At 43.7% G+C, this 12,500-nt stretch overlaps 1 protein-coding gene across 1 annotated transcript in view; it reads right to left on the reverse strand.

The window, feature by feature from the left end:
* The window catches only part of LOC308313768 (transcription factor Maf-like), an 81,990-nt gene that overhangs the window by 66,088 nt on the left and 3,402 nt on the right, over window positions 1–12,500 (reverse strand). Inside the window, exon 2 of the mRNA XM_080761068.1 lies at window positions 5,441–5,511. Coding sequence (XP_080617194.1) covers window positions 5,484–5,511 — 28 coding nt within the window. The 3' untranslated portion in view covers window positions 5,441–5,483. The remainder of the gene's footprint in view (window positions 1–5,440; window positions 5,512–12,500) is intronic.

The following is a 12,500-nucleotide window of genomic DNA, read 5'->3' on the forward strand; positions in this document are numbered from 1 at the left end:
CCATCGATGTATGCATGTGCACACAAACACGCATACACCAACACACAGTGCCATGTGCGCATGCTACAGTATATACCATGTGAATGAACCCACACCCACACACATTCATATAGACTAGAGCAGGGATACTCAAATAGATTTACCTGTGGGCCACATTACAAAAATGGCAAGGGGCCAGGGGCCAGTAGATAAAATTACGACATTAATGATACTTGATAACTTCTCTCTTTCAATTGCTTTATTTTCGCAAAATGTATCAAAGTACAATGTGCATGCACACAATATGTAAATAAATACATGTGTTACATTTTCTTGCATAAACACAAAGAGCTGTTTCCATAACTGCACAAATTATTGCACATAACATGAGTAGCTGTTATAATAACATAACATAACATGAGTAGCTCTTTGCCTGCCTGCCTGCCTGTCTGTCTGTCTGTCTGTCTGTCCATGAGTAGTTATTTGTCTGTCTGTCAATGAGTAGCTGTCTTACTGTCTGCCTGTCTATGAGTAGCTGTCTGCCTGCCTGCCTGCCTGTCCAATTGTCCATGAGTAGCTGTCTGTCTGCCTGTCTGAGTAGCTGTCTGCCTGCCTGCCTAATTGTCCATGAGTAGCTGTCTGTCTGCCTGTCTATGAGTAGCTGTCTGCCTGCCTGCCTAATTGTCCATGAGTAGCTGTCTGTCTGCCTGTCTATGAGTAGCTGTCTGCCTTCCTGCCTGTCCAATTGTCCATGAGTAGCTGTCTGTCTGTCTGTCTGTCTATGAGTAGCTGTCTGCCTTCCTGCCTGTCCAATTGTCCATGAGTAGCTGTCTGCCTGCCTGTCCAATTCTCCATGAGTAGCTGTCTGACTGCCTGCCTGTCCAATTCTCCATGAGTAGCTGTCTGTCTGTCTGCCTGTCTATGAGTAGCTGTCTGCCTGCCTGCCAGCCAGCAAGTTGGTTAACAGAAAATAAATTGTTATGGCTGAGTAAAATAAAATACAATAAACACAATTTGCCTGAAAATAGATTACCCAGCTATGACCTTTTTCATGAAAAAAAAATGAGTAGTGATATGGCTGACTGAGTAAAATAAAACAATCTACCTGAAAATAGATAGCTATAAGTGAAGAGCAATTTCCGCAATTTCCGCAATTACCATTTCCGCAATTTCTGCAATTTCCATTTCCGCAATTTCCTCAATTTCCATTTCCGCAATTTCCATTTCCACCATTTCCGCAATTTCCGCAATTACCATTTCCGCATTTCCGCAATTTCCGCAATTTCCATTTCCACCATTTCCGCAATTTCCGCAATTTCCATTTCCATTTCCAACTATTAATGGCAGCTGGGTTTCATCATTCAAATAAAATAGAATTCTGTCCGTTTAGCTATAAAATTATGTCAGGGAATAGGGATACACAGTATATGTCTTTCATTTGCATTGCATCTCCCCCCCCCCCCCCCAAGCTTTTATTTTCGTTCGAGTAATAGTACAACTCTAATAGTATTACTTATAATAATGTAATTAAAGATAACTTCATTCAGATTTATTTATTTTTATTTCATTTTCCAGATTTTATTTTCTTCTTTTTTTTAGATTTTCATTGGTGGGCCAGTCATAATGGTCCCGCGGGCCTGATGTGGCCTGCGGGCCTGAGGTTGAGTATCACTGGACTAGAGTATGCTCACAAACAAGTATGCCATATACTGTACAGTACATTCACAGGCATGCGTGCACACACGTCCCAGCTCAGCAGCCAACGCCAGGGCCAGATTTTCATTTTTTACTGTCCCCCCATAGTGCGGATGCGAACATCCCTGAACACAATAGAAGACAATAGAATATGGCAGATAGGTCCTATAACATTTTCAGCAGCTGTTGGCACAGCACAGCTCGGCCTGGGCCGGCCGTAAGAATGCAATACAGTGCAGCAGGTGAGGTGATAAGCACATCAATATAATGTTATGTTATTCTTATCTATCTATCTATCTATCTATCTATCTATCTATCTATCTATCTATCTATCTATCTATCTATCTATCTATCTATCTAACTATCTATGTGCCCTCCTTGCCAAATGCCCCAGGGAAGCTGCACACAATGGCCTATATGGATTATCTGGCCCTGGCCAACGCTGTCATAATACAGATTGACTAACCCCTTCACCGCTGTACAGAGCCTACAGGCTACTACTTACTGTACACACATACACATCACAGCAACACCTTACGTGAGTGCAAGTTTTCTACCCTGCTCAACAGCATGTACACAGCAAAATCCTTCATGTTCATTTATCCCTTCATGACGCCCCGCCCCATAAGACAGGTGCGCGCACACATGCACGCAACGCGTGCAGACACATGGTCTACAATGCTTAATACCAGTAAGACGCCTGAGGGTGAGAAGCGACCTTGCCCTCGCGTGCACGCATCCGCCTCGTTGACGGCAGACTGCTGGGTGAGCGCTGGCGCTTTGCCATGGGGGGATCAGATCAACATGGAATGAATTCTGTACTGGCCATACGGAGCATGTCTGACCTCATGGTTGATGAGGTCAGATCAACACATATGGAATGTCAGAACAGGTCAGCTGCAGTATATGGAGTTTGATGAGGGCTGGGCCTTAATTTCCGGGCCTGTTGAGAACTCTAGTTTTCGCCGGCTGCCGGGTGGAGCTGCACTAATACTTTGGGGCAGGCCCGATAGTTTGAATAGACAGGTAAAGTCAAAAGGGAGACATCAAAGAGGAAGGATGGATGGGGAAGTATCAACATATGGAATATGAACAGGTTCTGACATGGTTCAGAGTTGCTGGCCAATATTGATGACATCAGGGATCTCCATATATGGGCTTAACTGCGGCAGCAGGTCACATTTACTATGACATCAGGATCTCCACATCTCCATCCCTGATGATGTCACATGATGTCACGAGACCTGGGCACCATATATGGTGCCCGACACACGGGAAATGCATGATTCCATAGTTAACTGCAGCGACCTTCGTGCGCAAAAAGCATATATGCCAAAAAGAAAATTAGACGAGAGAGAAGTGGGGGGGGGGGGGGGTCGCCCTGCATCCCCATCCCTCCCACCACACCCCAGCCTTTGTAACTGAGAGTGTGCAAAATAAATGACCCAAATGGTCCAGAGTTAAATGAACACTGAGGATTTTATTGTGTAACGTGGACAACGTGTCAGCGGAAAGAAGAAAAAAGAACGCTGAGCTCACGAGGAAGAGGAGGAAACATTGAGCTCCTCGCCGTATACAGTAAAGTTGCACGGTAAAATTAGCCGACTGCTGACGTGGTGATTTCCCCCCGTCCACCCTATCTCTCTCTCTCTCTCTCTCTCTCTCTCTCTCTCGCTGCACCGTGTAAAACTGAGGTGTCCAGAGTCTGTCCTGGGTCCTGTGCGCGTCTCTGACTGTGTGTGATTGTGTGTTTGTGTGTTTGTGTGTTTGTGTGTGTGCGTGCGTGCGTGCGTGTTGGAGGGGTTAGGGTTAGAGTTGTATTACAGTGGTGATGAGTCGGACTGGCTGGGGAGGCTGATACCCCGCAGCGGCACCCATAGCATTGACCAGGCCTTTAAATAAAGCCTTCGATTCCTCCAGAGCGGGAGAGAAGGTCACTGCCTGCCTCTGGTTACCCTGTCTGTCTGTCTGTCTGTCTGTCTGTCTGTCTGTCTGTCTGTCTGTCTGTCTGTCTGTCTGTCTGTCTGTCTGTCTGTCTGTCTGTCTGTCTGTCTGTCTGTCTGTCTGTCTCTGTCTGTCTGTCTGTCTGTCTGTCTGTGAAGCCTGATTTATAAATCCATACGGAGGTTTCACTTGTGCGCACCGAGCTGCTCTCTTCTCTTTGTCAGTTCTTCATTCCCTGCCATCTTCTTCACGGCACACTGCCAGACTCGGACTACCGGCCAAGGTGCCTGGACCGCTGAGCCGCGGCCCAGGCCATCATTCCCTGCCATCTTCCGTCTGTAACCATCCCCCGATCCCCCCACCCTCCCCATCCCTCCATCTGTCTGTCAGCCGGACGGACGGATGGACGCGAGACAAAATCAGAAGAGTACAGCATACGACGTGAATGGATTCTCCCCACAGAGATGGAGCTATAGCAAAGGTTACGGGGATCAGAGGGCAGTGCATGGGGGTGGAAGGTGGCAGCCATGTCCCCTGAGCACTGGCCATGTCACGTTCCTGTCAATTAACATGCTGCGTCACAGTCTAAGTAACAGAACTCAACCACTGAACAATGTCAGAGAGAGAGAGAGAGAGAGAGAGAGAGAAACAGGAAGAGTAGAACAGAGCTGAGAGACGAAAGTGAGAGAAAACAAGAGAAAATTTTGAGAAAACGTTACGCAGATGGAAAGTGGAAAAAGTATAGCAATGATTTGAAAGAGAATATAGCGAATCTCCTGTGACTGCTAAATGCTGGGTTTTGGAAATATTAAGGATATCGTTTGTATTTTTCTTTCAGTAAAATGCTAAATATTAATTTAACTTAAGAATGGACCCACAGTGGAAGATTTTGCTGAGTACTTTTGTTGTCTATTTTAGACAACAAAAAATAAAGGTGTTTATTTGTTTAAAAATATATTTAAATGTCTTTAGCATATAATAAATAATGAATGGTAAATATTTATCAGAAGAAATGAATTAAATTCTAAATAAATCTCAATTTAACTTAAATGCGTATTATTGTATGAGATGTATAAAATACAAAATGCCTTTGTACATGTAAGATGCTCAGAGCTGCCTCGTGAAATTCAATGCATGTATTGAGCAACATGAAAGATGCACATCTGAGTCACGTACAGTAACCACAGGCACAGATATCGTCGTTCTAAACAGCAGTGATTAAAGTGTGAACACAAAATGATGACAGAAGTATTAACCAGTCAAACTGTAGCATCCCTATTCGGGGGATGTGAACTTGTACAGTAGGTGGGTTATTTTTGGCGAAGGGATATGGTGTAGAGAGGAGAGGGGGGGGGGGGGCAGAGCCCACCCCAGTCAATAGGAAGCTATTGATTTACGTATGTCAATGTTATAGAGGGTTTAAGGCAGTGGTTTTCAACCCGTTTCATTTCAAGGCCCATTATTATATATTTGGCTTTTGTAAAATAATATTTTGTTGTTGTTGGATAAGGTTTTGTCTACAATTCCATGCTTGTGGCAAACGTTTATCAAAATAACAATTCTTCTACATTCTCTAATTGTATAAACTTCTTGTAAATGAAGTAATGCAGATGTTTAACAATAATGTAACTCTTGAGAGTGTAAAATGAAACCAACATTTGGTTTCATTTTACGCTCTCAAGAGTTAACAATCTATGAGGGTCCATTTGGTTACCAACTCTCCATCATTTAGCTGGGGACCACCTGGGACCCCCCCAAGGACCACTGGTGGTCCCCGGACCACTGGTTGGAAACCACTGATTTAAGGAGAGCGAGGAGTTACCTCAGACGCCAGGTTTGAGCGGTGGACACGTCTCAGCTCACTATCACAGATGGAGGAATTTTCTTGACGTCCTAAAATAAGAAAATAAATTGTGGGGGGGAAAAAAAAAACATTATCAAACACTCACCATAACAAGTTTTAAAATGTTTCTTTACATAATGAATCTTAATTGATAAAAGCAATTGAAGCTTCATTCAAACACAGACGTGTGTGTGTGTGTGTGTGTGTGTGTGTGTGTGTGTGTGTGTGTGTGTGTGTGTGTGTGTGTGTGTGTGTGTGTGTGTGTGTGTGTGTGTGTGTGTGTGTGTGTGTGTGTGTGTGTGTGTGTTTATATTTCAATCCTTGTGTTTATATTTAAATCCTTGTATATGTGTGTACCTCTGTGTATGCATGGCAAACACTATTATATACACCATGTATTTTCATAAGGCGTGAAAGCCTTTGCTGGACTTTATGTGCTAAGAACAGGGGGCACACGGGGACAAAGTATATTAAGTATATTAATGCCCCTTCATCCATCTTTAAACAACAAAGAGGACCATTCATTTCCCTGTAATCCGATTCACACATGGCCAAATGGACTCTGACCCACTGGGCTATGTAGGGGGTTCCTACTGACAGACGCATAGACAGAGAGCGGGCAGGCAACCCTAAGCTTCCCAAACTATATAGGAACAGCCGCTACAAAAAGTCATAAGTTCTCCTGCATCATTTTCTGTTGGGTCAGTGTATGTATACCGACCGCAGAGTTGGAAAAATAAATGGTGGCTGCTGACACACACGCACGCACGCACACGCGCACACACACACACACACACACACACACACACACACACACACACACACACACACACACACACACACACACACACACACACACACATACTTCTGCAAGCATGCATATTCAAACAATCCACCGGCACACATTCATACACATGCACACAGCTTGTGTCTGCGTCACTAGGCTTTCAGAGAAATGGAGGCCCCTTGTGCGGAGCAGGGGGGGGACAGATAGGGGGCTGCTACATGGCAGCAGTGTGTGGGGTCAAGGCCTTTCCCAGGTACAAATAAAAGGGAGAGCAGAGACTCTGGAAGAGCTGAACAACACTATGGGTCACCTTGCCTGGCAAAGAGATCAATGTCTGTTTGACTGGCTGCGAGAGCGAGGGAGAGGGAGAGGGAGAGAGAGAGAGAGAGAGAGAGAGAGAGAGAGAGAGAGAGAGAGGGGCTGACTGCAGCAGAAGGGTAAATCACCTCTCCTGCTTCATTGAGATGCAGGTAAAACACACACAGGTCTTTGCTTATAGCTACGCACAGCAAAGACCCATACAGGACCATTTTTTAATACTCTCAATGTTAAATTAACATTCCACATTTTGCTGTGTAGCTTCTCCCTGCATAACACAAACTCCTTTTTATACACATGTGCGCCCACACGCACCCACGGGCGCATGCACGCACAGTCGCACACACACAGTGTATAATGTGCTCCATCTTCGAATACTCCCCCACTTCACAAATTGGCCCGAAATACCCCACGTGGCTGACTCTCTGCCCTGCAACTCAACTCACACTATTCAAAACATCAACACAGCCCCAGCTATGTTTATCTGAGCGTCGCAATATTATATGCTCAATTATAATTGAATCATAATTAGCCTTTCATCTATTGCCCTTTAGTGATGTATGCTGAATACAGCTTTTTATCCAAATGCAAATCTGAGGAAAATCTAATGGTTTGAATGCTACTGCTGCTGCACATAAATATATAAATACCATCCAGGGCCTTTGTCTAAGGAGATCCTTTCAGAGCTATCCTGTATATGTCTGGATGTGTTTACAGTAATCTCAATTAAGCATCGGGTTACGTTATGGGTTATGGCATTTGATTTTAAGCGATCACGATACCTCCCCATCTCCCATAAGCTCCTATCTGCCAGAGCCATATGCCAGCGGGATACACACCACGGAGACAACGACACCACCCTTTAGAAACACTGCATTCTCACCGCACACCCACGACACGGCAGGGGGACGTGTTAAATTATTAGGTTTTCAAATAAATGACACATAACTCAGCGGCCTGGGACAGTGTGAGACAGACAGAGAGAGAGAGAGAAAGAGAGAGGGAGAGAGAGAGAGAGAGAGAAGGAGCGAGATAGAGCTCAGGCATTGCAAGCCTCAGCCTGGATGATGGACGGACTACAGGGGGACATAAATGTGGCTGATTTAAATCACTTTAAATGTAAATGTTTATCGTGCAGAGTGATGCGGATGCAGATTGAGTGGAAGAGATTGAAATTGTTTCCTCTTTTGAATGCGAATATGGCTTTAACCCTTTGGAGGGCTGCTTGTTTGGTTGGTTGGGAGGGGGGTGGTCGGGGGGGTGCGTCACAGGCCAGCGTTCACCGTCAATCAGGGAGGCTGAGCGTGCTGTATAAGCTAAATTAGTCAACACCCAGCTTCCCAAACAGCTGTTGTAAAAATAAAGCAATCGGGGAAACGGTTTTAACTTTTGCTCCGTTAGTGTTACATGAAGCAGTGTGTTAATATACATGCAAATGAAGTATTTCATCCTATTAAGAGAGTAGGCTGTTATTATTACCATGACTTGTATATGGCTTACATCATTAGGTTTGTGTATAATCAATATGGGGAAGGGGCACGGAAGTGGCTCAGGGGTAGAGTGATCGGATGCGAAAGAAACCCAGAGTTAGTGTGGAAGTGTCCTTGAGCAAGGCTCTGAACCCCTAATAGATAGATAGAACTTTATTTGTCATTTTTTACAACTGTGAACAGCAGCTAATTGCTCCCAATGTGCAGGTTGGTGCCTTGCATGGTTTCCTCCGGCATCCGTGTGTGAATGTAATGCACAATCTCTGTAAAGTGCCTTGGATAAAGGTGCTATATAAATGCGCCGTTTACCATTTACTGTAGCTCTGATCCATAGCCCTAATGCTAATTCTGCCCTGCATTAAGGCTATGGGACCGATGGTGTCTAGCTCTCGCATGAAATGCAGACTAGCCTCTCTTCTGTAGCGGGAATATACGGGTTGTGTTATTAGAAAGCCTACTTTCCTTAGTGGACGCACTCTGCACCCACCACACGTATAATATGTAGGCTACTTATTGGCCAGAAAGGGATTGTTTTCACCCAACGGAAAAATCTTTCCTATAATATTGGTAGAGGGCACAGTGGAGTAACTAAAAGTATTTATTTTCCGGTGGAAAAACAATCGCTTTCTGGCTAAAAAGTACATATTATACGTATTATACTTTCCTTAGTGCGTCCACTAAGGAAAGTAGGCTTTCTAATGACACAACCCGTCTTTGTATTGGTGAGTAGGTAAAACGTTCTTTATATTCCCGCTACAGAAGAGAGGCTGGTCTGCATTTCATGTGAGAGCTATAGACGCCATTGGTTCCATAGCCTTAATGCAGGGCAGAATTAGCATTAGGGCTATGGACCAGAGCTACATTTACTATAGCCTGCAGCGTCAACATGAAGACATAAATGATGGTGTGCCTACAGACTCAATACACTCAATTGAAGTGGAGAGTGCATGAACACCCCACCGCTGCAAGGTCGAATAGAAGACACAGTGCTGGACGGTTATTGAGCTCTCACACAAATAGACGCTCACTCACATGGCCAGAGTGCGCCCATCCCTTTGTCCCCCCATTAATTTCGAGACATTAAAGCAAAGTGCATGATGATGATTCAGATGTCAATATGGATGAATTTCAAAGTGATTTCCCATAGTTGACCTGAAAGAGAGAGTCCAATATTGTGACAGCGGACAACTGCATTATCTGTAATAACCCAATCATTGGACATAACAGCAAATGATCACAGTGCACACAGAGTCAATACGCCACGAAGGAGAATAGTATTTCACTTTTTGCTGATAAGATTAATCCTCATGTAATGAGCATGTGTACTGTGTGTTTGCGTGTCTACACATGAGCACATATATACTGTATGTGTGTTGGTGTGTATTATGTGTTGCGTGCAGTGTTGGATAGTAACTAAAGTAACTTATAACTTCAAGTAATATTATTACCTTTTTCCAGTAACTAGTATAACTAATTACTTTCACATTTCGAGTATAATAATATTATTTACTATTTTCCAAAAGTAAATATAGTTACTATTTTTACAAGCCTTGGTGATACTGTGGTCTGTAGAGTGTTTATTAATGGTAGACTGGGTTGGGATGGACTTGCTTTGCAGGCTGCTGATTCGGTCTATAGATCTATTCTAGACTCTATATGCGGATACGGAAAAGATGCACACTTGTCTGTACGTGTGAATTATCGGATGTGTAAGGCCGGGCCTTAAAATCGTTCGGAAAAAACTGGGTATTGTGAGACTTTTGGGGACAAAAGATGCAATTACCGCATGGTAATAAGTAATAAGTAACACGTTGCTTTTGGCAGGGAGTAATATGTAAAGTAATAATAATACTAAAGTAACTATACTAATAGGTATAAATATAGAGTTTTTAACTGGTTGCGTGCGAGTGAAACAGAGTTAAAGAGAAACAGAAATAGTGAAACAGAGTGAAAGAGAAACAGAGAGAGTAAAACAGAGTGAAAGAGAAACAGAGAGAGAGTGAAACAGAGTGAAACATAGTTAAAGAGAAACAGAGAGAGTGAAACAGAGTGAAACAGAGTGAAAGAGAAACAGAGAGAGGGAAACAGAGTGAAAGAGAAACAGAGAGAGGGAAACAGTGAAAGAGAAACAGAGTTAAAGAGAAACAGAGAGAGTGAAACAGAGAGTGAAACAGAGTGAAACAGAGAGAAACAGTGTGACACAGAGTGACACAGAGTGACACAGAGTTGAAGAGAAACAGAGAGAGTGTGAAATCAGTTTAACTGCCACGACGCGTCGCTGAGATACGAGGAGGAAGTGCTGAAATGTAGTTTCCTGTGCATTCTGTCCTCCTTCAGCACAGGAAACGAATCAGTGCTACTGTATCCTCCTGCCCTGTGGTGTCTGGCAGCACACACACACACACACACACACACACACACACACACACACAGACACACACACACACACACACACACACACACACACACACACACACACACACACACACACACGAGCGGAGAGATCGCGCAAAATTCACACCCTCGCTCAGTCATCAGCACTTTCCAATCCGTCACATCTGTGCAGTGAATAATTCACCAAACAGGCCGAAAACATTCTCAAGAACTAAAGTAAAATCGTCTGTGTTTATTTAACTCTAGAGAGTGTACAAATGGAACCAAATAAGACCTGTTAGATTAACACTCAGGATGTTACATAAACCATTCAAATTCATATACAGAGTCTCAACATGATAAAGCTAGTTCCCTGAAAAAGCATTTTCCAACTTGTCATATTATAGCATTGAATACCGTCCCTAAATGAGGTCAAATAAATGCTAAAAGCAATCTGGTATAGATGAGACAGACCTCCAGTCTTACCTGATTCATACTTTGTTTGCTCGCTGGTGCCACGCACTGGAAATGGCACATTTACAAGCTCACAATGCATTGCAGTCCAAAGCGTTGCAGATCTGCAATTTTTGCCCCTCAACACCGGTGCACAGCTATAAGTATAAAAGAGTCTCAAATTCACCTACGTATATGAACGTTATTACAAGCAAGAGACCTGTGAATGTCTCACCATGTAATCTGAGCTGATCCCCAGCCCACAGGCCTCCCATGCATAGAAACCTCCCCTAATTCTACCTGGTGTCCACTAAAGACATATGGTGTCCCCAGTTCTAGGTTATAACACAAATGTAATTAAATAGCACACTATATTGACCTAATCAGATAGGAGGGCCATAAATTAGTGTGCACACGCTCACTAAAAGGCCCTCTCCTCTCAGCTAGGACACATCTCTGATCGTTTATCATCTTAAAGGAGCAGGAACCCGGCCAGCATCTCTCCCCTCTCTCTCCCCCCCCCCACCCCCCCCCTCTCTCTCTCTCTCTCTCTCTCTCTATAACTCTCTCTCTCCCTCTCTCTCTCTCTCTCTAGCTCTCTCTCTTAATCACAGGGAAAATCATTCCTTCCAGTAGGGGAGGGTCATATGTCGCCATGCTAGCCCTTCACTCTGAGGTCCAATCCAGGCCAGGTGACTGGCATAATGTAATGCCTGTCCAGAGCAGAGATGCACAGCCAGTGACTAAACAGACTGCAGGGTGAGTGTCACAGTGCAGGCTGACTGCCATTCAGATATAGGGTCATTTCTTTTTACCCTGAGATATTCAGTCCTTAAAAAAAAATGCAGTATCCCGTGCAGATCCTCTTTACACAAAGTAGTATACCCCACCCACCCCGCAACATGCATCATGTGTGAACCACGCACGCACGCACGCACGCACGCACGCACGCACGCACGCACGCACGCACGCACACACACACACACACACACACACACACACACACACACACACACACACATACTGTTACTGTAGCACACATTGTGGCATTGACCTTGCAGGAGGAAAAATCTTTGGTTCCGTTGAACCTAAACAGTATAAAGTGGATTACAGTGAAGACGGTAAGGCTTTCTGAGGGCAACATGCAGCTCAGAGGGTGATGATAGACCACTAGAACATGTCACATTCTTTACAGTCCTGAACTGAAACTGCTTCAGTGAGTCTCTGCTTTGAGAGGACTTGAAGAACAGAATTGATCATTATACAACATGGCTATCAACATTATAAGACTAATCAATAGATTTTGCCGCAATATCAAATTTATTATGGCAGCAATGGTCAATTATTTTACTATTATTATTGTTTAATTTGAATTTACATATATGGATAGCCCATTATCTGATAGCCTATTGTCAATATAATTGTAAAAATGTACGGTACTGATATATATTATATTTTTTTACTCAAAAGTTGTGTTATCATTTCTCCATTCAAACCATCTCTTGGCCCTATTTCTAAATAAAACCAAATTCAACAAGTCAACACATGCAGCCACTGAGTAAAAAGTACAAGTTTGCTCTCAACTTAATTATTAACTGAACTAGTTCAGGAAAGTGCT

The sequence above is a fragment of the Protomyctophum bolini genome, assembly GCF_963924005.1.
Source record: "Protomyctophum bolini genome assembly, chromosome: 4".
Classification (NCBI taxonomy): Eukaryota; Metazoa; Chordata; class Actinopteri; order Myctophiformes; family Myctophidae; genus Protomyctophum; species Protomyctophum bolini.